The sequence below is a fragment of the Apodemus sylvaticus genome, chromosome 5 (assembly GCF_947179515.1).
Source record: "Apodemus sylvaticus chromosome 5, mApoSyl1.1, whole genome shotgun sequence".
In the NCBI taxonomy this organism is placed as follows: domain Eukaryota; kingdom Metazoa; phylum Chordata; class Mammalia; order Rodentia; family Muridae; genus Apodemus; species Apodemus sylvaticus.
The window spans coordinates 49,361,187-49,387,642 of record NC_067476.1 but is presented as its reverse complement, the minus strand read 5'-3'; the positions used below and the strand labels follow the sequence as shown (position 1 = coordinate 49,387,642).

Genomic DNA, 26,456 nt, shown 5'->3' with positions numbered 1-26,456 from the left:
CCACTCTAGGTGTGTAACACCTCCCTTTGGGATGGGGGGTATAAGGGGCTGAGGGGGTGGTGTTACTAGAAGCACTCACTGATGGAGGTCTGCTGCAGACTTCATGCTCTCTGAGGCCCAGGTCCAAGCAGTGCTGAGACAGCTAGAGACAAAACAGGGTGGGCTGAAGGTGGGGTCATTCTCTGATGAGCTTGAGCAATCAAGCATTACACACCACAAGCTGCTCCACCCTCACACTCATCCCCTGGCGGGGGTTTCAATGTCTCCAGGAGATTAAATTCAGCCACACAATATTTATTTGTGACACAGACATTCTACTCACTGCTCTCCCTGGCACCCGTGCTGATTCTTTTTTTTTTTTTTTCATTTAGATTTTCATCTTCTATTTTTATGTCTGCAGAAAATCAGGGAAATAAAGTGGCCAAGCAAGGGAACAGGTATGTGTGTGTGTGTGTGTGTGTGTGTGTGTGCGTGCTAACTTTAGAAAACTCTCCCTGAAAATTTCTTCAGGTCCCCTTATAGATGAATAAAGCAAGTCTTTGAGGAAATAAGTGACTTCAGGATTTGAACCCAAGTCCCTGGCACAGGTGCCTACTGCTTTTGAGGTTGCAGCCCAAATCCTGCACCATGCTGACTTTTAGGACAGCCTCAGATCTTTCCTGGTCCTGTGTCTAATAAACACAAAGGTCACTGCCATGTTCTTGGAGGCCTATAGGGAAGCCAGGAAGCCTGATGTTATCTCCTCTGACAGCAGGAGTCAGCTCTAGGGAGTCCATAAGGAGTCCTCGGAAGTCAAGTCAGGACAGACTGCAGGGACAGAGCACTTGCCGATTTGAAGGGGGAGGAAGGGAGGAAGCTGCCTTCCTACCAGGAGTGGAAAGGATCCGAGGTGGGCCTCCAGTAGTCTAAGATGCAGACTTTCTCATTCCGGAGAATAAGAAAACCAGACCGAAGGCCAGGGTTTCTACAATCTAAAGCAGCACCAGAGAGTGCCTACTGTGTGTTTCCAGGGACAGGAAAATGCAGAAAAGACAAAACTAATCTACACTCATATGAAGGGCCTCAGGGATTGTTTGGTGCTGGTTAGGGCAGGGATGCGAAGAGGAAGAAACAAAATGGAGTGTGTTGAAAACGTCTGACTTTGGTGATGGTCAGGTACGTGGTGTACACATCAGTTAGACTGGACTCACCCCTACACTTAAAATAAGTGCTGCTGGGCATCGTGACTCACCCCTGTGAACCCAGCAACTGGGAGGTGGCAGCAGGAGGACCAGATTGTCTCGGGTTACACAAGGAATTTGAGATCAGCTTGGGCTACGCTGACTCTGCCAACAAATAAGTGCTTATTATTTCATGTAAATTAAACCAAATCTAATCGTTTTTATTAAGGATATGGGGGACACTTCACTATAGAGAAGCTCCCAGGTGATTGCCCACATGCTGGATAACCTGGCAGGAAATGCATCCTGCACGTGGGCCTCAGAGAGTCCAGAGCCCGGGTCTGAAAGCAGATATTCCCTCTGCAGGTTTTCTGTGTGATCCTGGAAGACTCACTCAGTTTCTCTGAGCCTCATTTAACTGACCTTGTAAAATATCAATGCATTGAGATAACTGTGAAAGTATCTGATATAGAGAAATAATCAATCAACTTTCATCATAAAATACCACATCAGTGCTGGCTCAGTGGCCATTCTGAACATGTTGGCTCTTTTAATGCTAGGGCTGCAATGGTGGGATTTAGGAGGCAACTGAATTATTAGAACCAAACTCATGGAGTTTCCCCCTCACCTAGTTCTATGCTAAGTGCATTAGTATTGTTTCTTTTAATTCAGTAACTGTAGGGAGTGAATTTTATTTCTGTTTTATTTTATTACATTTATTATTATTTAACTTTCCTTTAGGTAGGGTCTCAAACTATAGCCCAAACTGGCCTGCAATTCCCTATGCAACCTAAGCTGGCCTCAAACTCAGAGCAATTCTCCTGCCTTAGCAAATTTACCTCAGCGACACTGCAGTCAGCTTCCTTTCCATTTTAAAGAGACATTTAGGTAGAAGAAGGCCACTCATTTGGTAAATAGCAGGTCTAGAGTTTAAACTAGGCAGTCTAAGCAGAAGTCTGTCTAAACCCAGGCACAGCACCCAGCTGGTTCCTCTGTAGTCTAGCAAGACATTATTACCCTGATAAATAAAAATGGAGTAAGCACCAGAGCAGTTTCAAAGCAATTTGCTATCACAATGGTGCCCAAGCAGGAGTGGGAATTGTAGTTCCAGAAGCTTCTTTTCTCCTGTCTGTCCTCTCTCATCACCGTCACCACGAGGCACCCTGCAAGTGCAGAGTCCTATCTGCATGCATTATTACCTGAGAGGCATCATAGCGAGTTGTCAACAATGGACCATTTTTAATGTTGCGTTACTGGGAAGAATGCAAACCAGAAAGAAGCCTTTGTGCCTCACATGCTAAGGCTTCTCACAGGTCCCCTTCTTTTATCATTGAGAGTCTGTTCATCACCACACGACCCACAGATACATGCAAATACACAGATGAGAATGTCTGAACCTCGTACAGGAGGAGATGGAGGCACAGGAAGACTGAGATCCCGGTCAAAGGTCACAGAGTAGAGATAATACCAAATTCACACTTCCTGCCTTTAAGACCTTCTGGCTTAACACCGCTTCCTAGATGAAATAGCACTAGCAATCCAACTGTGGGCCCAGGAGTCATAAAGCCCCAAGAGGAGTCTAGCTGGGCAGCCTATTAACTGCATGGTTGGTGAGTTTTATTTCAATTGTTCAGCCTGGAGTTCTCATCTGTAAGGAGGGATAAATATGAGAGCTTTCAAGAATGGTTATGAGGATTAAACAGGAGCATCCACTAAGCATTTGAGGCAGTGCCTGGCCCCAAATAAATCCCCAAGATCCGGAAGCCATGCCTGGTGAGATTGTGCTGCCAAGTGTTGGGGAGAGAACTGTGAGCGAGCGTTTTTCACGTTTAATTTTTTTCTATGGGATTTTTGCCTTACCTTTGTAATGGTACTTACTTTTTCTTGGTGCTCTGTAGTGCTTTGCTGAGCTTGACCGCCAGTTTCTGAAGCCCTTTGGCGTAGCTAATCTCCAGGTTGGCCCTATGAGCAAAGGGCTTGTTGTTAAGTAGGATGTATTACAAGTAGTGTGTAATTGGAACACACATAGACAAAGACATACAGACACACAGACACACACAGACACACACAGACACATATACATATACTTAGACATGTACATATGCTCAGACACACATACACACACATGTGCTTGCACACACATGTGCACAGGCACTCTGACACTCATACAGAAGGTCAGGCTGAAAATGCAATGTCTTTAGGAGGAAGAGATGGTCTATTTACAGAAGGAATCTCTTGTCCTTAGGCAAACCATTCGAACATAAAAGAGGGTATTTCACAAAGAGAAAGTATACTATTTAATTTTTTTCCTCCAGTGCTATGGGTTGGATTGTACTTCCTTCAAAGAGGTTGTGTGCTGAATCCCAGTGTATTAGTTACTTTCATCACTGCAATAACAATACTGTTTTAGCTTATGGTTTGAGGGGACAGTCGACTGTGGTGGGGACATACTGTGGGGACCACACTGCATCTGCAGTCACGAAGCTGGAAGACCGACTGCTGGACTCCGTTCATGCTCTCCCTGTTATTTGGTCCAGAGCCCTAGCCCATGAGATTGTACATCATTCCTTGCTCTTCTGCCTCAGTTAACCCCAGAAAGCCCTCCGAAAGCACCTTCATAGTCATGCCCAGAGCTACATTGTCTGTGTGATTTTAGGTCCTGCCAAGTTGCTAATCAATATTGACCAGCACATGCAGGATATATGAATCTTCTTTAACTAGATTGTATGAAGATGATGATCAAGTTCAGATGAGGCCCAAACACAGTTTGATGTATCCTTATAAATAAATGGGAGAGCATTGGACACAGAGATAGGCATGTGCATGGGAAAAGAACCTATGAACATGAAATCAGGGATTGAAGGCAGATCTATAGGCCAAAGGTATTGCCAGCAAACTCCCAGTAGCTAGGAGGAGACACAAGACAGCATCCCCAAGTCTGTCCACAGAAGGAGTCAACAGGCTGACACCTTAATCTCATCAGACCGCTGGTCTCCTGAATAGGAAGCCTTGTTATTCAAGCCACTCAGAATGTGATGTTTTGCTAGGATATGCCTAGAAGACTGACCCAGCTAGTAAGGGACACAGTGGTCACTAATACCATCGGCTCTAAGCGCTAAATAGAAGCTGGGAATAAGATAAGTATGATTGAGTCAACCACGTAGTAGCTTCAGGTGATCCTGCAGCCTTAATTTCCTGAGTAGCAGACTATATGCACTTGTTCAGCTTAGGCAGTTATTATAGAAAGCTGCAGTGGTGGTCACCCATTACTTTCTATGCTGGACAAGATAGCAGGAAGCCACTGGGTCTTGGAGAGATCAAATCGCAATCTTCCTAAAAAATTTTTACCATGTCCTAGGTCCATCTGTGGCTCCAATGAGGTCTGCTCCTATTCCCCTCTCACATATCCCCTCTCTCCCTTCTTCCCCCCTCTGTTCTTTCTTTTAAAAAGATGACTTCTAGCCACTTTAATTGCTTTTTAAAAAAAATTTATTTATTATAAGTACATTGTAGCTGTCTTCAGACACTCCAGAAGAGGGCATCAGATCTCTTTACAGATGGTTGTGAGCCACCATGTTGTTGCTGGGATTTGAACTCAGGACCTTTGGAAGAGCAGTCAGTGCTCTTAACCTCTGAGCTATCTCTCTAGCCCTAAATTTCTTACAAAGTTAATTTTATTTGTTTGCACACGTGTGTGAAGCCAGCACAGTGCACACTCAGAGGTCAGAGAACACTCAGTGGAGCTGCTCTCCTTCCACTGCACAGAGCCCGGGAAACAAACTCAGGTCATCAAACTTAGTGGTCAGTGTTTTTACCCACTGTGCATCAAGATCATTAAATCTGATAAATGCACCCTTCTTGGCTTACAGTGTGGGCACAAAACAAGCAGTAGAATTTAATTATTTGAGGAAGAGGAGGAGGAAGAGGAGAAGGAAGAAGAAGAGGAGGAGGAGAGGATGGATGGATAGATGGATGGATCCAAAGGATCTTGAGCTTTCCAAAGGAAGATAGAAAGAAGAAAGTAGTCCTCCACGTCATTGTCTCTCTGTAAGGGCTTCTCCACCAAAGGATGCTGCTGACAGGAACAGGCTCTCCTCACAATTCAATTTCACTTCCAGAGTGTTCTCACAGGCTCTCTCTCCTAAGAATCCCAGAGGCTGAGTGAGAGAAAGACAACTACCACAAGGAAATATTGCTTTCCTTAACATTGGTAACTTCATTAGATTTATAGGGAAAAGAAGGTGGGGTTTTGGTGTTAAGAGCAGTCTCTCTGCTTGCTCTTAGATGATTTGGCGGTCTCTGAGTCTGGCCATCTCTGCTCCTGAGCACCTACTCACAGGCACTCTCTCTTCTTTCCCCCATCCCCTCTCCAACACGTTAGGTTGGCCTTGAACTTGAACACATAGCCCAGGGTAACTTCGCATTCCTGGTTCTGTCTCCATCTCCTGAGCACTGGGATTATAGGTATATACCAAGCTGCCTAACTTCCACAGGCTTTCTCTCAAGAAGGTAGAGACCGACCTAAGGAGATCCACTTGCCAAGTCAGAATTTTTTGCATGGATATCAGTGCCAGGGCAGACTTATACATTTCCAGATTAAAAGTCCTGTCATGTACACATGAAGATTATGGATTAAAACAATGTCCTCTGTGCAATGAAGTTCATCCTCTTTGTGACTGCAGATACTCGACCTGTGCTCTGTACACAAAATAGCAATGCTCAACTTTATTGGGCCCTTACACCATGCAAGCCACCACTGTCAGCATTTTACCTCTTTCCTTTAAAAAAAATTTATTACCTTTGTTCAGCGGGTGAGGAGTGGGAGGGGCAGGCTTGGGATGGAGAGGATGACAGGATGACAACAGCACAGGTTTGGAGGTCAGAGGATAATCTGACAGCATTGGGTCTGTCTTTTCACCATATGGGTCTGAGGAACTGACTCAGGTTGTGGGACTTAACAGCAAGCCCTTTACCCGCTGAGTCATCTCTCTGGCTCGTAGTTTATTTGTGTTGAACCTACAATGACTTGCATGAGGTGGACATGATTTGGCTTCTCAGGAGGGAACACCACACCCAGGGTTTAGTCGGCTGCTTTACCGAGGACACGTGAGAAGGAGGTGATAGAGCTGGCTTCCAAAGCCGGGCAGTCTAGCGGGAGGTCCTGCTGCTTAACCACACAGAGTCAGAGAAAAGTGTGTTTTAAAACTTGTAGCACTGCTCACTTCAACACTAATTGTGCTGATGTGAGTCACTGTGGAGTGTGTGTGTGTGTGTATGAATATGCGTGTGCGCGCGCAGGGATCCTGAAGGATATCTTTCAATCCTTTCAGGCAGGCTTCCTGCCAAATAGACTGGACCTTGGCATTTCCTTGAGGCAGCACACAGACTGGTCTCATGGCACTCTCTGGAAGGAAGCCACGTTATCACATTCCCCACTCAAAAAGCACCACATGTGCAACACGAATCCGGAGGCGCAGCACTAATCTCAAATTAAGTCATGGATTCCCCCCCTTGATAAATCGGGAGAGACAGGAAGCACATTGTGTTTGATATTGTCTCTCGTTATTTCCTTCCACTCTACAGACGATATTTCCAACACAAGTGAAGCTGTCTTGTCCAAGCAATGGCCTTTTCATGTGCATAGTTGATAAGACGCATCTATATACCTTCTGGTAAGTAACTTTAGCTCAGAATAGCCCAGTGAGTTTTAAAGATTCTGAGTGAGGGAAATGACACATTAACTTTCAACCCATTTACATTTTAGTTTCCTCTCAGCAAGCAAGGCAGGTCAATATATTTTTATTAGTAATAATGAAAACCAGCCAAGAAGTCAGAAAAAACCTAGTGTTTGACCTAGATCTTAAGCAGATTCCTTTGAAACAGAGAAGGCATATAAAATACGTGGTTTTTTATTTAGTATTTTTGAAGCAGCACAGGTTAGGCTGTAAGAAAAAAGTGGCTATGTTCATTTCAGAGGATCCTGCTTTAACAAATATATGCAGAATAATTGTTTAAAATCCTCTAGCTTCCTCCGTGTCTATGAAGAGTTAATTGCAAAGGAATGAAGATCTTCCTGAAGGAAGCAAGTGACCATGCCCTTGCTATGAATTAGGGATTTTAGTAATCTCAGTAATCTCTGTGCTTTCTTGCTGTCTGTCACCCCTCAGTGTGCACCAGAACCAGTTTCCAGTTAAGGTTGGGTATATGGATGTTTTCCATTCAAGCCTTATCTCTTTTCCTTTAGAAAGGTAGCCACAGCTTATTGTACATAAAAGGTACCAGAGGCTGTGTGCCCTGGAGCACACCCATAAATCCTGCACTATAGAGACAAGGACAAGAGAACCAAGAGTTCAAGGCCAGCTTGGTCTATATACTGAATTACAGGCTAGCCTGAGCTACACAAAGAGCCAGGTGCAGGCTCAAATAAATTCTACCTATTTCTCATAAGTTAGCAAAGATAGTTATGGAGGTAAAGTGGGAGAACTCAGAGAATGGTCAACTAAGACACAGTTGGGAGATGCAGGAAGAATAGCTGTGGATATTTTGTTTCATGCTGGAGTGACAGTAGGTATACAACAGGGTGCTTCTAAGACAGCTAGAAAGGAAGGTTTTAAAACCATATCATATACTTTCCCCACAATGAAATTGGGACGGTATATGATATGAGGCAAATGTTAATTATCCTTATTTATTACATGCTATATATATAATGTCAAATTATCATGTTGTACATATAAATATGTGCAGTTATTATGCTACAACATAAAAGTTAATAGGTAGGACCAGTGTCTTAGGGTTTTACTGCTGTGAACAGACACCATTACCAAGGCAACTCTTATAAGGACAACATGTAATTGGGGCTGGCTTACAGGTTCAGAGGTTCAGTCCATTATCATCAAGGCGGGAGCATGGCAATGTCTAGGCATAACACTGAAGGAGCTGAGAGTTCTACAGTTTGTTCCAAAGACAAACAGGAGAAGACTGGCTCCCATGTGACTAGGAGAGTCTCAAAGCCCACCCCCACAGTGACAGCCTTCTTTCAGCAAAGCCACACCTACTCCAACAAGGCCACACCTCCAAATACTGCTACTCCCCGGGCCAAGCATATTCAAACCACCACAGCCAGTTAGAACACTTGCTATTATGCACAAATCCCTGGGTTCAAGAACTCAGCACTCCTAAAAAACAACAACAACAACAACAACAACAACAAACAAGGCAGTTATTTGCAATTAGAATCAAGTCAAAACTCTGTCATGTTCTCCGACTAGCCATTTGACCATTATCAGTTGTCACAAGCCTGCTTCCTGAGAACAGTTTGTGAGATGGCAGATGCACAGATGGGAAGCTCCTTGGATATCCATGTTGGAGAGGCTCTTGGACTTGCTGCTCAGGCTGATACAGGATACACTCAATATAAGCAGTTAGAAGTCTCCAATCCTGAGTTTGTTCATTACCAAGCTCAGTGTGTCCACAGTGCACAGGAATGTGAAGACATACTGTGATTGGGGAAGTCAGGCCAAGTAGACAAGATGGGAAGTCTTCAGAGGGTCTAGATAGAAACCCAATTTTATTCTAGATGCAGTCATATTCGCACAACACAACTGTTCTGAGTAACTGGGAGAAGAAATGAGGGGGCAGCAGAGCCTGCCTGCCTCTTCTTCCTTCTTAACCCCAGAGTAGCTGCTTAGGGTTCCTCATGGACCCTGTCAGTCAGAGAGTTTAGAAGCTACTGGGCATCTTAACACTGGTGTCCCTTCTTATCAAAGTGGATCAATGCCTCCTGAGTATGTTAAGACTTGCCTAGCAGAGCCCCAAATTTGTCTGCCTATTTTGAGAGTGCCTTAGTACTGGGTAAAAATCAAATAACCAACTTTTGTGTATTCTGTATACCAATGACTTCAAGACCCATAAAGCTATGTACATGATACTTTAGCAACTAAGATTAGATACATCTAACACAGTACCCGATAAACAGATTATAATAGAGAAATGGTCTCTTCTGTGATTTTATTTTTCCAGCTTTTGTTCAATAATAATATAAATAATATAACATCCATATTAACAAATATGAAAAGGATGCCCTTAGAATTTGTCCAACGTGACCTTTGGAATTATAACTGCCTAAAGGTACAAACCAACTCACTCAAGGCTACATCCATTCACTCAGTGAGCTTTTATTAACACCTCTAGCTCTGTATCAGGCCCTGGCCACATAGAAAGAAAGACTCCCAAGGAGTTTGGCATTCGAGTCAGTTGGAATGATACTCGAAGAAAGAAAAACAAAGCAAGGCAGTAAGAGATATGTGCTAACCCACCACCCAGACTGGGAGGACACTTGAGACTACAGACCAGAGTAAAAGCCAGCCTTTTGTAATGAAACACTGAATATCGAAGAATAAATTTACCAGAACCAGTCAAAGAAGGTGAGGATGTACCCACCAGGTTACACAACAGCAGCCTGTGATAACATGATAACATCTCTGTGGGTGGTGGGATACTGTGGGAAGGTGTAAGCGATTCAGGAGGAAGGAGAGGGTAAGGAATGAGGGGAGCGAATGCAGGAGGCAAAGTCTCCATCTCAAGTTCTTTGTAAAACACTATGAGGTCTGACTTTCATCCTACAGGAATGGGTCTTAGACAGGATCAAAGTCACAATAGAAAATACTTTGGAGACAAAAGGCCACAAATACAAAAGCATTCACTCCTCTTCTAACACCAAAACACCCTGCTCAGCCAGCTGCCCTTGTGCATAGTACAAGCTCCAGGGTTTCAGGACAGTAAGCCAAGGTCCATCAGACCTCTAGTGCATGTAACCTGACCCTTGTGGTGATTAATTACAGCCCAATTCCTAACCGTTGGTGCCTCTCTAAATGGCCAGTCTCAGGTCGGACAAATGAGGCTGTAAAATTTACTACCTAACAAAACTGTGGGCTACCCATCTCCTATCTGATCGAATACAATCCCACATATATGATCCAGTAGACATGGCCAAGTAATTGTCCTCAACTGTCATAAAAGGTCCCCATTCTTTTCCAGCACCCACCTAAAATTTGCCTGATATGTTTCTGTCTGCTCTTGTATCAGTCATGGCCTAGGAAATGAGCTTACCCCCCACCCCACATTCATATTCCCTGTTCCGAGTTCCCAGCATAATAGACATGTTAGAGAGAAAGACAGGGCCTTGGCCCACCAGCAAGTTGAGAGAACTCTGCTTGGATTAGAAACAGGCAATCCTCTGAGAGGAGAAGGAGGCTGTGAGCATCTTGACACAAAGGATTGAGAGCAGATTTCATTTCTGCCTCCCTCCGTGCTGCTCAGTCAGGTGCTGTGGGAAAACATGGGACCTACACAGTTGCAAGACAGCCACCCAAGATGGAAGACACGTCAAGAAACAGAACAGATCTCCAGGTGGAAAGGGAGTTTACAGGAGAGATAAGGATGAGGATAGAAGAAATTGTGGGCACAGGCAATCTCTGGCTACAGGCCTTGGTCGGGTAAATTCAGGCACACCTGGGGTATCTAGTTATATAGTACAACCGTGTCACTAAAAAAATTTCATTGGGGCTGGAGAGATGGCTCAGCGGTTAAGAGCACTGACTGCTCTTCCCAAGGTCCTGAGTTCAAATCCCAGCAACCACATGGTGGCTCACAACTATCAGTAATGAGCTCCAATGCCCTCTTCTGGGGTGTCTGAAGACAGCTACAGTGTACTTACATATAATAAATAAATCTTTAAAAAAATTCATTGATCTTTTACGTATTTATTCATCCAATCTGCCAATATTTGCCAGCTGCCATGATTTCTGCCATTCTGCCGGCCACTGGGTTTGCCGTGTCACCTCCTGGTCCCTCACCCTCGTTTTGTATGACCACTATACACATCCCAAGAGTGCCTTTTCTAGTGTCTGAGGAGGCCTCCCCATCTGTATCGAATGCGAATACAATGTATTATTATTGATTTGTGTAAAATAAAACTACACATTTAGGAGGAGAATAGCCCTGGCCTTGATGCTGAAGGAAGACATTTATAGAGAGATGCTTGTATCCCTCTCTTTGGCCATCAGACTATTGGAACAATGGACCTCAAGAAATTAGAATTTCCCCTAGAGCCTTAGGCTGGAAAAGAGAAACAAGGCTGTGAGCCTGGTTCCAACCAGAAGAGGTGACTGTCTCCTTGCAATGGATTTTTTAGTTCAGACAATTCAGTTTGTAAGACCACTTTGCAGAATGGACTATAGCCCAGGCAGTGATGGGTCCGTGATGGGCAGAAATGCACCTTGACCAGTACTGCTTAGTTATGCATACCTCTTGCCCAGTACTTTAAGCTCAACTCCAAGTGGGTCACCTGGGAGGTGGTCTTGTAGGTTGCTGGGTGTTCGTGCACGTATTTGATCTTTCCAATGTGTTCTCTCTGAATAAATATCCTTTGTTTGCTTTTCATGGTTGCTTATTTTGCCACCTAGCACCCCCTCATGTGTGTGTGTGTGTGCATGTGTGTGTGTGTACTCAAGTGTGCCACAGTGTATGTGTAGGTCAGAGGACAACTTTCTAATATCAGTTCTTTCCTTCTGCCTTCTGGATTCTGGGCATGAAGCTCCACTCGTCAGGCTTGGCAGCAAGCATCTTTACCTGCTGAGTCACGTGACCAGCTCTAGTTTGGTGTTTTATTTGTTTTGCTTGAGATAAAACCTCACTATATATCCTGGGCTGGCTTCGACCTTGCAGTCTTCCTGCCTCAGTCTCTCAAGTGCTAGGATTGTAGGTAAGCACCACTGCATTAAACAAGAGCCGGCCTCTTGCGTTCTATGTGCTTAGGGAAGTGATTTCTGGAGTCACAGAATGAAGAGAGCAAGAGTGGGTGTGTACCAGGTGCACACACGGGTGCAATTGCGCATCCTTGTGGATTAGTTTTGTGGCGTCACTTCAAGCACAACAGTATAAGGCAGTGACCCTCAAATCACATCACTCTTGAGAGAGAGGCTTTGCCCAATTGGGGGATGAAATAGCATCTATCTTTGCTAACTCACTCATAAGGATGTAAAGTAAAAATACACTATAAGGAAAATATCCATATATTAATAAAGTGTTTATGTCCACAGAAAACCATTCTCTGGATATACAACCCTCAGTTTAACTGCAGAATCAAACAGCTGAGCAAGCCGGGGAATCTGGGCGGCTTAAGTAGGAGGGTCACTTCAAAGGAACATTTATCGGGAGCCAATATAATGTACTTCAGCAGTCGCATCTTGGTTGAGGGAAAACGATTTGGCTGCTCCAGGTTAGCTTCGGAAATGTCTGTCACACAAATGACTGGCCTCATTCAAGGTCAGCCTCTTATTAAAGCATTATATCCACTTTTTGCATTTATGCTATGCAGCTTTTAACTCAGAAATGTGCTCGCAATCTTACTGACCTCCAGCAACCTATAGACTTTCAGATTCTAAATCTTGTCCACGAGGAAGCAAAAACATGAAGGAAGATCTCTCTATTACCCAAGAGTTCCTTCCTCCTGGGTGTGTTTGCCCCTTGAGAATGTGGAATGGAAGCTTTCCCACATTAAGAGCGAGGATGCCTGTCCCTTCAGGAGAAACGCAGGTAAGAAGCCAAGGCTCTGGCTGCAGAAGGAAGTGAAGCAGCAGGTGAACAGGAAAACAAGCAGAGGACAGAGAAGCAGCATACACTTGGTCCTGCCAGCTCACCCTGGAGTCCACTCCAACTGTGGCCCCGTTTGTCCTCTGCCTTCCTAGCTGTCGACCTGGCACTAATTTTGAACTCTTAAGCACCAAATAACCGAGACCAGATGATTGCCATGTAGGATCATCTGCATGGTCAATCAGTATATAGATTCTTCCTGCTTTTCAGAGAGAAGAGACTTTTTATTTAAGAAAGAGTTGGGTTTATAGAATAGTTAACATGTCTCATTTAAAAATAATGCCCTTTGAGAGCTAATAAAAATGTTTTCTTATAAAGGAAACACTGTTCCAGACACCCTCACCCTTCTCTTTTCTCAGGAAACCAAGACAGTTTGATTGTCAGAATGGAAGCATCTCTCACATAAACTTTTCGTTTTTATTAACTTTGACAAACATGCATTTTTCTTTATAAAAAGCCTGTTTATAAAAGAGTTCTCCTGCTCATTGTTCTGACAAAGCTAAAGTTCTCCTTCGGTCTGTATTTGCTAATGAAGAATACTCTTAACTAATGATATCTTTTTTGTATGGCACATATGTAAATGTGTGTGTGCGGGTGCATGTATAGGTGTACATGCATGTACACACGTGTTGGCATGTGTTCTTGTGCACACATAGGCATGTGTGTATGTGGTACACACTCTGAGGACTGAATCATGGTCTCACATGTTATAGAAGCACTCTATCACAGAGCTACATTGCCAGCCCTACAATATTTTAAAGTTGAAACTATTTCCTTTCAAAAGAGCTATCTCTCTTAAAAGGCAGCTTTAGAATATTTATCATAGAAACATTTACTACAGAGCAAAGTCCTAAATGACCCCTTATAAGCCAACTCTTTTCTCGGGTTGATTAATTTTAAGCAGATTTTTCCCCTCCTATATTGCCTGAGCTAACTGTGCTCACTTTAGCACAGTGGACAGCTTTATTCATAGTCACACTTAGAATTAAGAGGGGATATTGAAAATGGTGGCTTCTCATCCATGGATCCATCTAGCCATTCGTCAGAAACTGATCAAAAAGAACAAAGACCAGGCTCTAGGAAGTTCTCATACAATCAGTAAGACATCGCTCCTGTCCTCGTAGTGGAGAGAAAACCATAAACTAACAACAGAGATCAGGGTGAAAGGCACAGTGAAGAGTGTATATATGTCAGACGTTAAGAGGGCTCCTGGAAGGGTGAGAAACTCAGCTGGAGAATGAGAGGCTTGGCTGAGCCTTCCTAAGCAGAAGTCCCTTGCGTGGTTTCTTGATTTTTATGGCCCCAGTTGATAAATGTGCCATAGAGGAGGATCGTTCTTCAACCCACTCTCTCAAGTACCAGACTATTACATTGTGTTCCGGAGTGCAGTGCAGCTGCAAATTGTTCCTTGGGTCGCATTGCTTGCTGCAGCTACGGAGGAAGAATTACTTGTTGCAAATGTGCATTTTGTACCTTTGCTGAAGGACGGATGTGATCTGCTTGCAGAAATTGTCTCCATTTTGAGCAAACTCCTTCAGGCTCTTGTATACTTTATTGTACTGGGGAAAAAAAAACAGGAAAATTATGAGCACCTCCACAGACAGTATTCATAATCCAGAATGCTACCGTAGTGAAGTCTGCCATCATAGAGGACTACATGACTGAGGGATACGCATGTCTTTGGATGACTTCTTAACTAAATATTAAGTCTCCTCTGACTGGATATAAAAAAAAAAATCCAGGGAAAATTTCCAAAAAACTGAAGCTGGCCTGTCTGTTTCTGTCTATCTTAGACACTTCTATTATTGTGAAGAAAGACCATGACTAATAAGGCAACTGAGGCAGGAGAACTTACTTAACTGAGAGCTTGCTTATGGCTTCAGGGGGAGAGGCAGGCATAGCTCTGGAGCTATAGCTAGCTGGGAGCTTACATCTGATTCACAATCAGGAGAGAAGGAGGGAGGAAGGAAGAGAGGGAGGGAAGAAAGGAGAGAGGAGGGAGGGAGGGAGGGAAGAAAGGAGGGAGAGAGGGAAGGAGTGAGGGAGGGAAGAAGGGAGGGAGAGAGGGAAGAAAGGAGAGAGGAAGGAGGGAGGGAGGGAAGGAGGGAGGGAAGGAAGGAGGGAGGGAAGGAGGGAGGGAGAAGAGAAGGGGGGTAGGGAGGGAAGGAAGGAGGGAGGGAGGAAGAAAAAGAGAAGGAGGGAAGGAGGGAGGGAAGGAGGGAAGAAGGGAAGGAAGGAGGGAGGGATAATGGGGTCTGATATGGGATTTTTGAAACCTCAAAGCTTACCCCAGCAATATACCTCCTCTTTCAATGCCAAATCTCCCAATCTTTTTTAAATATTAAATACTCCACCAATTGGGACTCAAACATTCAAATATGTAAGTCTGGGGGGCCTTTTCTCATTTAAGTCACCACACTGTCCTAGGTCAGATACAAATAATCGAATAGCAGTGACACTTGGAATTTGGTTTTCTGGCCCAGGAAGGCCAAAAGCAAACTCTACAGGATACCACATTATCATTCTTAAAAAATCCCACTGTTCTATGAACATGATAGACACACAGTACATATTGTCCAAAAAAAAAAAGTCTGAAATTGAAAACACTTAAAAATCCAAAACTTTTTAAGTTCTGATTTCATACCGTAAACAGAAATTTCACACTTGGTTTTAAATGAGTCTCAGTCAAAACACAGGCAAGCTAAAAATATTGTATGAGATCATCTCAATGCTTTGTATATGGAGCTATAGGAAATACAAGTGAATATCATGTTTAAACTTTTGTTCTATCCCCAAGATGTCTTATTATATATCCACAAAACTCCAAAATCTGAAGAAGAAAACAAAGAAGGAGGAAGAAAAGGAAGAGGAGGAGGAGGAGGAGGAGGAAGAAGAAGAAGAAGAAGAAGAAGAGGAAGAGGAAGAGGAAGAGGAAGAAGAAGAAGAAGAAGAAGAAGAAGAAGAAGAAGAAGAAGAAGAAGAAGAAGAAGAAGAAGAAGAAGAAGAAGAAGAAGAAGAAATGATGAAAGGAAGGAAAGAATAAAGGAAGGAAGAAAGGAAGAAGAAAGAAAAAAATCCAAATTTGGAACATTTCTGGTTTTAGGCATTTAGGGTAAGAAATACTTGTAACAAATACTTACTCTGTAGCACACAAGCAGCTGTATGGAAACTTCCAGAACACATTAAGAGTGCTGAGGTTGCAATAAACTTTATAAGCGGGTGTTGGCTACTGAAGCCTCATTGTAGGCTCCTGTGCCTGCAGGCACTGACCAGACATCTGCACATTTATGCGTGGGAGAGGGGGGAAGAGGGCAGGTTTGTGCATTAGAGCAGGAATACAGGCCAGGGTGAAGAGAGCCTAGAGAAGCTGCTGCCTGCTCTGTCTTGGCCACAAATGTCCATGCGAATGTGGCCCAGTGTAGCCACATTTATCTTCAATTTATCTAAGAGAGAGAGGGGGGTGGGGGGTGGAGGGTGGGGAGGAAGGAAAGGGGGAGAGGGGGAAAGAGATGTGAGAGGGAGGGGGAGGAGTAGGGGCAGAGGGAAGGGGGAGGGGAGGGGCAGAGGGAAGGGAAAAGGTAGGGGGAGGGGGGAGGGGGAGAGGGAGAGGGACAGGGAGAGCCCAACAATTCACAAATTAGAAATTCCCTCAGTGTAAACAAAGCCAATGTGAGTTGTGGGGAGGGTTCAGTTTGTGGAGAAAGATTCAGAGACCTTTCTCAGGTCTCTGCTAAGAGTCATAAAAACCTCACTCTTTGGATTTTAATATCTCATTCTCTGGACATGAGACTCTAAAGGTTTTATTCTTTCCCTTCCATACACACTGGGGAAATTTTGGTGCATAGAACATTGTGAGAAGCCCTACAGGAAAGACTTATTTATTCCTGGGTCTTAACTTCACTAATTCACTAAGTTCTTCCATGAGCCTTTGATTTTTCTTCCCTGTAGTATTAGAGCATCCCACACAACACCTCAGTGCCAGGATACAATGCACAGTCCTCAGCAGTACACAGACCCTGGAACGAAGCTAGTCTCAGTCTTGTAAGTGTGTAGCTGTGACTGAACACTGTGGTGAGTGTGTCAGAAATGGATGAATCCTTTCGGTGAAGATCACCTCTTTCTCTTGTTCTTTGTTTGTTTGTTCTTCTGTCTGTTTGCCTCCTGGACTTAGGAACAATAAACATTGCTATGATAGAGTCCGACACTGGATGCTGTGAACTGAGATCATCGATTTAAAAGAGATGAAGAGCCAGAGATGCTAGCAATATGAAAGCCGACATATAAGCCTCCAACTCTCTACTTTCAGACTTACAGTATGTGCAAAAGAAATAAAATGGTACTTAAATTTTGATGATATTAATATTTATTATTAATTATTAATTTTCTCTCTGTGTGTATTACATGTTTGTGAGTCCATACATGCACGGGGTACTCAGATGACATTTGGAAGCTCAGGCTACCAGGTTTGCACAAGCCTGGTAAGTATCTTGGTCTTCTAAGCCATTTGGCCAATCCTACAATGTTTTTTTATTTACAGACATCTTTATTTAGGGTTTCTAATTTGTAGCTTTTACATGTTTGTAACTCAGATGAAATCTCAGCTTTCTGTGAATTAGGGAACTTTTTTTCCCCCAAAATATCACAGTCATAAAGAAAACAATGACACATACTACATACTCTTAAATTATAGAGACATTAAACTTTTAATCTATTCTTCCTGGGCAATTATTTTTTTTTAATTTTCATAATTTCTTTGGCATTTCTTAGACATTTATTCTTTCCCTGTGAACATTTATCTAATTATGAGGTTTTGGAGGTTTTTCTTTTAACATCCCTGTCAGAATCCTATTCAAAACTGTATTATGTGTTTGTGTATAAAATAGAGGAAATTGGCTTTTTAAAATGGTATTTAGATTTCCCATTCAAGAGCACTATGAAGACCTTTTGTTTTCAGAAATCTGAAAGATTTGTTTAAATCTTAATTCATGCCAACAAAACTTTATGAAGTTCCCTATAGGAACTGGGGTCTTCCTATTTGATTTATTTAGAAATATTTTCTGGTATTAAGCTGCATTTCTTCCATCTGCTTAGAGCAAAACAGAAATAAAGGCTCAACAAGGAAACCAGGGTCCTTGGGCAGCTGGACCCTGCTGCCCTCTTACATAGTGAGGTATTCTGCTTTCAAGCAAGTATAAGGCTTTGGCGGAAGCTGAGAGACTTAAGAGGATGCAGGGTTTGGGGTGGTGGCTGAATATTCAGTGTGAACGAGGAGAAGAGCCCCCTCCCACCAGGAGAACTGGGAGTAGGAGGATGGATGGCCAAAATGAGCTTCCCTATGGACGGGATGCTTTAGACTACCTTCACCAGAGGACAGCCATCACACAACAGCCTTGGGGTGAGGATGGGGCACTGTGGAGAACCCAACAAGAACAGGAACCCGGAAGAATGTCTTCCTCAGGACTTAATCGGAAGATGTAGCTCTCTGGAAGTTTTTCTGTATGCTGGGCTGCGGGAGTTACTGCATTTTTCAATTTACTTGGCTTTTAAACTCTCTAAGACATCTTTTATGCTGTCTCCTTGGGACAAGCGTTGGGAGACCAGACAGACATTCTGAAAGTTTAAGAACTCAGTTGTCTTCGGTTTCAGTGGTGAAGCTATGGTAAAGCAGATATCTGTTACCTTATTTCTGAAAAATATATTTTCCTTAGATTTATTTATTGTATTATTTTAAAAGTGTGTTTTGCCTGCAAGTATGTGGATGTACCACATGCATGCCTGGTGACTGTGGAGATAGAGCAGGGTGTTAGATCTCCTGCAACTGGAGTTAGACAGTCGTGAGCACTATGAAGGTGTTTGGAGTCTAACCCAGGTCCTCTGGAATTATAGCTGTGTTCTTTATCTCTCTGAGCCATCTCCCTAGGCCCTAACTCATCATAAAGAAAGGGCCTTCTCAAGCAAAGCACAGTATGTGGCTTCTTTGACCCTTAAGCTGGCAGCTGTAGGTACAGGAGGTGAACTTTTGTTGTTGAATAAATAAATATACCCTATTTTTTCATAGAAAATTTTTGTATCGGAATGAAGTATTAAATGGGCAAAGTTGTTCCAGAAAGAGAAATGGCCAATGGTTCTGCCTACTCAGCCACTCTGGTCAGGTCACAGGTTGGCGGGATCCATTTCCTGAGTTCCACTGAGTGCAGGCAACATATCGGATTGTTCATTGTAATTTGATGATCAGATAAAGAGTATTCTGTTTATAACAACATGGGGTAGAATCTTTATCTTTGACCTCAGGTCCAATGTGCTGGAAACTCTCCAGCATCCCTGCTCCAGGCTGAGATTAAAGTGACATCCACAAATAAAAGAGATACTAAGATCTTTCTACATACTCAGCTTAATTCCTTGTTTATAATCAGTGCTCCTGGCCTTTTATCATTTATCATTTACTCAAACTTGAGCACACACACAAAATTTAAAAGTAGACTTACTAAATGTTAAAGCAGATCCTGCGACTACTATCTTGTCCTGTGTGTGTGTGTGTGTGTGTGTGTGTATGTGTATCTGTGTATGTGTATGAATGTGAGTGTATATGAATGTGTGTGTATGAATATGTATGTGACAGAGAAAATGAGAGAGAGACAGAGACAGACAGAGAGAGAGAGAGAGAGAGAAAGAGAGAAGGGAGAGAGAGATTAGAAAACCTCAGACTGTATCTGCTCTGAGGCAGTGACATTTTTCCGCCATGGTTTTGGCTTCTCTGCTCCTGTTTCACTTCCCCTTCCCACCCACTCCTGGTTTTTGAAGGGGACTTGGAACAGACTCTGTGGGACACAGAATGAAAAGCACTGAAGCCCAATCCCTTTCTTAGAGTTAAGGCTCAAAGAGCTAAATATGACCTCATTAGATTATGGACAGATTAGAAATGTCAGGTAATTAAATCAGCTAGATAATCCACTAGAGCCAAATGTTTTCATGTAGCTAATCAATATAACCAAACTAAACACACTCAGAGAGCTGAACCCTTTGTAAGTGATACAGATGGCTTCCTAATATCATCAAGAAGCAAGAAAGGATTCATCTGGTGAAAGTCATGTGGGAAGTAAGTTTGGGATGTCATTTCCTACTCATTGAGCATTCAGAAATCTCAGCCCTGCACCCCAGGAAGGAGCTTAATGCTAATTTTATATCTCCACATGAATTTATTTGAACATGTGCTTTCTCTTCTGGACCATTAATTGCTAAGATAACATATCACGGGTTTCTTTTTAAATGCCCTTTATGAATAATTAGTATGTCAGTAGCCAGAATGTTTAGGACATTTCTGAGACCTTAAAATTTTCATTCATGTGGAGCTGGAGAGATGGCTCAGCGGTTAAGAGTACTGGCTGTTCTTCCAGAGGTCCTGAGTTCAATTCTCAGCAACCACATGGTGGCTCACAACCATGTGTAATGGAATCTGATGCCCCCTTCTGGTGTGTCTGAAGACAGTGATAGTGTACTCACAAATATAAAATAAATAAATCATTAGAATTTTTTCCTTCATGTTTATAACTGTTCTACACAAGCCTGTCCCGTTCAACACTAGGGAACCGTTTTCAGTGTGTGCTGTAAGCAAATTCAGTTTAAATATTGCTATTACAAAGCAAAACAAGTAAACAACTCACTAAACAATGATGCAACGTTTAGTGATCAAGGCCATCAGTCTATGGGGTGACTAGACTGAACTGTAACATTATAGAACATTGTTGCTCAACTTGGTCGGGTTGCTCTTCCTGATTTAAAAAGATCAAATCTAATTGTTCTAGGAAAAAAAATGTTCTTACTCTGGGTGCTCCCATGTACTTTTCAAAAAGCATGTAACATTGACTATCACAGAGTTATAGAAGCTGAATAAGCCTCTTCATGTGGTACCCTTTCCATGTCATACCTGTGCTACTGATTCATGTGAATTCCCATTCACGGGGTGGGGAGGGGAGCGTTGATATTTCTAAGCATTATGCCTAAAATTAAGGGGTTACCTATGTTTATTAGATCTATTAGTATTTGAAGCTTTGTGGTAGGATTGCTTAATTTATAAGGAACAGAATCCCAGGGAAACAGTACAATCTGCTGTCTCCTCGCCTTATTTTACAACTGAGGACACAGAGGCCTAAGAAATGTAGGAAGGCATCTCACACGCCTCACTGGCACACCTCACTAGCACACACTGAAGATGCTGTGTAAAATACAGTATCCATGCCAGACTCCACCGGCCCCTTCCTTCTCCCAGTGCAGCTAAGGCTCTCAGGAGTCCTGGACCATAGCAACGGTGCCTTTGGCATCAGTGCCAGTCAACAGCTGGTGACCCAGGCTGAACCAGCAAGTAGCTTATAACTTTCTCTTGACTTGGCTCCTACATTTTTCTTGTATAGGAAGAAAGTAGTACTTTTTTTTTTTTTAAACACAGTTGAGTCACTTCCTCTGGGAAGAATTCGATGCTATCCACATCCTCATATATGGAATGGAGGAAGACTTCTGGTGGTATATTTTTAGGTGTCAATGATAAGCCCACAGGCCTTGAGGCTTGAAGCCAATTCTTTTTCTTTCCAAAACTAGAACTTAAAAAAAAAAAAAGATAAAGAAACAAGTTCTAGCACGCTCACCATTCTTTGAGAGCCCCATACAGTGTCTAGCACTCTTTAGCTTACTCCAGTGACTATCATTTGAAAGTAGACGTTGACCTGACTCCTGGAGGGTGAAGGATCCAGATAGAAGCCCATTCTCTCCCAGGAGCATGACCCAAAAGATAGCTTTACATTTCTTGTTCCAGGCCTGCTTTCATAGTATGGTAAAAATATATTTCACTATTTTTAGATGCATAAAACAAAATATCACAGGATTATAAAGAAAATGAACCACACATATATGTATATTTATAAAAATATTTGTGGGCTTTTGAAATCAGGCTGAATGTTTATATTAATATGTTAAATAAGTCTTAAGAATTATCAAAATATGTAAATAAGACTGAGAATAAACAATACTCTGAGACATCTATAAAAACACTGTTATAAAACAAAAATCTGTATTCTTCAGTGTTTACACAGTCTTAGACACTGTTAGTGGTATTGAGTACTCATACTTGAAGAAAAGTCTACATTTTCATTAGAAATAAGTATGAATACAGATTTCTGCTCCATTTTTTATTTGACCCACTGATATTGATACACAAATCCACTCATGGGGAACAAGTTAAGATTTATAGCTTAATTCAGATGCTTAATCATGTTTGAGGCCAAGCTAGGGCCTGATGGGACAGGACATCTGCCAGACAATGGAAGCTCTGGGTTCTCTTTAAAAAGTATTAAACTGAAAAACAAGTGGGAAGTGTTTTCTGAAGCATTCATCTGAAGTCCACGCCTCATCCCCCACCCCCTGCCTTTTTTCAGCACGTTCCTAAATTGTAGAGCATTGTTTCCCAAGTACAAGCTGGGATTATACCAGGAAGTCAACTTGAACACTTGATAAAGATGAAACAATTGCAAATAAATAAATATTCCGTGGCTTTAGAGAGTTTAGAAGTTCAGGCTGAAGGGATATCCGCCTCCTCTTGACTCCTGGATACTTTTGGTGGCGATGGGCCCGTAGACATGACCCCCAGTCATGGACAAGGACAAACACCCATGGGGGTGCTCAAAATAGGATACAGCACCATTTAGCACCCCAGAAGCAGAGCTTTGATGTGCCATGGACGTGAGGGTAGACTGTCTTGGGAGATGCCTGAAAGAAAACATTTGTCCCTGGTCCTGACCTGAAGTAAGCTTTGCTGTACACACACACACACACACACACACACACACATGCACAAAGAATGGTAGACTTTTAACTTTCTTTTCTCTTTTAAAAACCTAGTTGGTCCTGTCTCCTGTCTCCCTCTCTTTTGTCTATTGTACTATACTGGAACGGACTTTCTCTTTTAATAATCGTCAGTACCAACTTTTTGCCTCAACTTATCCGGGTGTCACCTCTACCAGGGAAAACATCACCGGTATCCATGTGAGATGGGCGAGGATTTTTAAATGTAATAGGGAGAAAATACAAAGAGAGGAAAAACAAATTTCTTTAAAAGGTTACCCATAACCACCCAATGCTGGGATGCCAATGTTAGGGGTGAGGTGGGGGTTCAATCTGTGTTTTCATTAAGGGTATCCTTTTTAGGCTTAATGGAGCTGGTGCTACACTATCTTATCAGTCTAGTAGTTAGGTGTTTGCCTCACTTCAGCCTTGGTATTCTTGAGCTAGGTCTGTACAATAGCAGTTGGAGTCCCATCTCTCCTTAGCCGGTGGTTTCCTCACCCTTTGAATAAACAACAGGAAAGCTGCAGTCCTCTGCTGATTATGGCTTCTTCACAGGTTTCTCTTATTTGCCTTTCCACAGGTTTGATTGTTTGTTTCAATAAAATATATGAATGATGGCTACAATTCCTGGCTTCTGAGGTCACCAAGTTTTTGGCTTTACAGTATTGCTTGCTGGGGTAAGACATTGAAAATCCTTGATTACTTTGGTTTCAAAACAAATTTACCTTCCCTTTATTTCCTTTGCATCTCGTCTCCTAGGTCAAATCTCTGCCACTAATAATGTATTAGTGACTTTGCTGTGTCTGGACTTTTGATCAATATTGTATTGGAAGAAAGATCTCAGGATAGGAGCAAGCAGGCTGGTGAACCATCCACCAGGCTGACACAGTGGGAATCTGTTCTTTGTCTGGAGGGCTTGGGATCACAACTCTCAAACTGATTCAAAAGCAGGAATGGAGTGAAGGAGGCAAATCCTTCTTCCCTGACTCAATCCCTGAGCCCAAATGCACTGCAGATGGTCTGTGAGCTTCCATATCTACTCTACACACGATGCTGATGATGTTGGCACCTCATCAAACAAGCTCTAATATTGCTTCACAAACAGCCCCGTCTGGATCTAAGTAGGATGCTATATACTCACCCAAATCTTTCCCCACCAATTTGAGAATGAAAGACAGCTATGACTGTCACATTTTCAAGAGTGCTCTATTTTTAAGCTTAACCAAAGAAAAAACCAGACTTTTGTTCCACAGCCAAAATCTAAACATGCCTGGTTTCTGATTGCCTCCAATTTCTGCAGTTAAAAATCCACTAATCTATAAATTTTCCCCAGCCTCGTACACACAGGCACACACACTACACCGGGCTACTCACCGAGCAGTCCGTCAGCGGGTCCCTCATGTTGAAATGCTGCCTGCTTTTTCTTTTACCTACGCTCGATCCAGCATGCTGGACGCTGCAATCAATCAGGTTGGGTGTGTTCTGGACTTCCGGGATTCAAAGGGCTTAGAGTACGTCAGTCCTTGTCAAACACACCAAGGAGGAAGTTCCAGTCCCTGGACTTTCATCCAGTTTGTTTCCTGAAAAAGCAAAGAACAGCTCTGGGTCAAAAGAGCCAGTGGGAGATGGTGAGAACCAGTTCAGTGAACTTTGAGGCCCTGAGGTGTAGCCTTGAGAGAAGGCTCAGAAGCTATGTAGAGTTCCCCATGATCCAGATGCCCAGAATGAAGATGGTAATTCACATTTTTTTTTCAGTTTGATGAATACAAGCCACGGCTTGTATTTTCTGTGTTTTATGCTGCTCTGACCTTTGGGATCTATGCAAGCTAGATAGGTGAAAAGTGACAGTCATAGCTGTCACTTCTCAAGTTGATGGGAGAAGGTGAGTGAGGCTGCAGCATTCCACCTTGGATCCAGATGGAACTGGTTTGCCTTGACTGACAACTGGACAGGATCTAGAGTCACGTAAGAGGCTCACCTCAGAGCATGTCCACGATGGGGTGTCTAGATTGAGTTAATTGAGGTGGAAAGACCTACCCTAAATGTAGGCAGCATCATCAGATAAGCCTGGATCCTGACCTTCAATACAAAGGAGAAAGTGAGTGTCGGACTAGCATGCATCTTTCTGGGACCTGTCTGCAGCTGCAGATGCAGCTGCCCTCAAGCTCTGCTGCCTTGCATTCTCTGCCGTGATTTACTATACTTCAAACTCTTTCCTTCTGCTCTTATCAGGTTCCTTGTTGCAGCAATGAGGACAGCACTAACAGAGTAGGTCTATCCCCAGTAATGACAAATTTCCTGTAGTCGGGGCTTTGATTTGTAAATCAACGGCCCCTACCCTCCTGCAATACCAAGCCTATATTTCTTCTACTCCAAGTCACTCAGAGCTAGTACCAGACAACCTTTAAAGACTGTTAACACTAAAGTATCCAAAGGACTGTCAGGAAGCAAGCCATTTATGAAATACCTCTCAGGGCCTAACTGAACCCAACCCTCACTCTCAGCCCAGCAGGATCAAGAGGCTAGGCTATTAATTTAAGCCTCTGATTGGCCATATTTTTTCATTGCTCAAAATGATGGGCAGAGCTGGCAATCAGTAACTTATTTTATTGTTGCGTTTTAAAATACCTTTCCCAGTTGTCAATCCCTTAGTTTCAAATTGCCTATGGACTTGTGACATGTATTTTCAAGACTTTCAAGAGCAGCATTGTTCTGACTTGTGACCTGTCTGAGAGTAGCTTTGTCCCCAAAGTCCCCTCAAGCACTTCAGGTCTCACAGCATCTTGGCTGCACCCACCCTGCCGATACAACCTCCACTCATCTGCCACTTGGGTCCAGACTCTCCTTGAAGCTCCTGTAAATAGTGTAGGAGAGAGAGCAAATGGTGGAAGAGGAGAGTTTACAAGAGTGGAGAGGTGACTCGCCAGCCTTAGTCACATATCAACAAGATTCTCCGCACTGGCTGAGCCATCGTCACTGGAAGTTACAGCACTGGGCAACTATCAGGAGACTGGGGTTGGGCAGGTTATGTCAGTATAAGGAAGAGATGCAGGGTTAAGAAACTCACATTCCCACTAAAGTCTGCTTTAGTTTCTGAGTTTCACATAAACATGACCGGAATCAGAGTTCCAGGATCTGGGGCAACTTGATGTCACTTAGTCTTCCTGTCTCATTTCTCCACCTGCTTTTTGTTTTCCTATTTTTTCTATTTCTATTTTTATTTTTCTATTTTTTTAAGTTGAGGATAGATTTTTTTCTCATGCAGTATGTTCTGATTACAGTCTCACCTCCCACAACTTTCAGATTCTCTCCACCTCCCTCTTCACCCAAATCCACACCCTTTCTCTCTCATTAGAAAACAAATGGGCTACTTATAAGGCTGGAGCCATGGCTCCCTCCATGTGTACTACTCTTTGGTTTGTGGTTTAGTCCCTGGGAGCTCTGGGGGTACTGGTTGGTACATATTGTTCCTCCTATGACACTGGAAACCCCTTCAGCTCTTTGGGTCCTTTCTCTATCTCCTTCATTGGGGACCCTGTGCTCAGTCCATTGGTTGTCCTTGTTGACCATCAATGAGAGGAGAGGCCATTTGTTCTGTGAAGACTCCATGCCCCAGTGTAGGGGAATGCCAGGTCAAAAAGTAGGGGTGTGGTTGGTGAGCAGGTAGAGGGGGAATGGGATAGAGGGTTTTCAGAGGGGTAATGAGGAAAGGGGATAACATTTGAAATGTAAATAAAGCAAATATCTAATAAAAAAGAAAACAAGTGGGTGTCTAAAAATAGTCACAAAATAAAATAAGATAAAATA

The 26,456-nt window shown here is 43.0% G+C and overlaps 1 protein-coding gene across 1 annotated transcript in view; it reads right to left on the bottom strand.

Moving 5' to 3' along the window:
• Positions 1–24,141, bottom strand: part of Nostrin (nitric oxide synthase trafficking) — a 62,278-nt gene extending 38,137 nt beyond the window's left edge. Inside the window, exons 1-4 of the mRNA XM_052182624.1 lie at positions 24,024–24,141; positions 14,289–14,374; positions 3,039–3,122; positions 80–142 (exon numbers count right to left, since the gene is read on the bottom strand). Of these exons, the coding sequence (XP_052038584.1) occupies positions 80–142; positions 3,039–3,122; positions 14,289–14,374; positions 24,024–24,050 (260 nt within the window). The 5' untranslated portion in view covers positions 24,051–24,141. The remainder of the gene's footprint in view (positions 1–79; positions 143–3,038; positions 3,123–14,288; positions 14,375–24,023) is intronic.
• Positions 24,142–26,456: the final 2,315 nt, after the last annotated feature.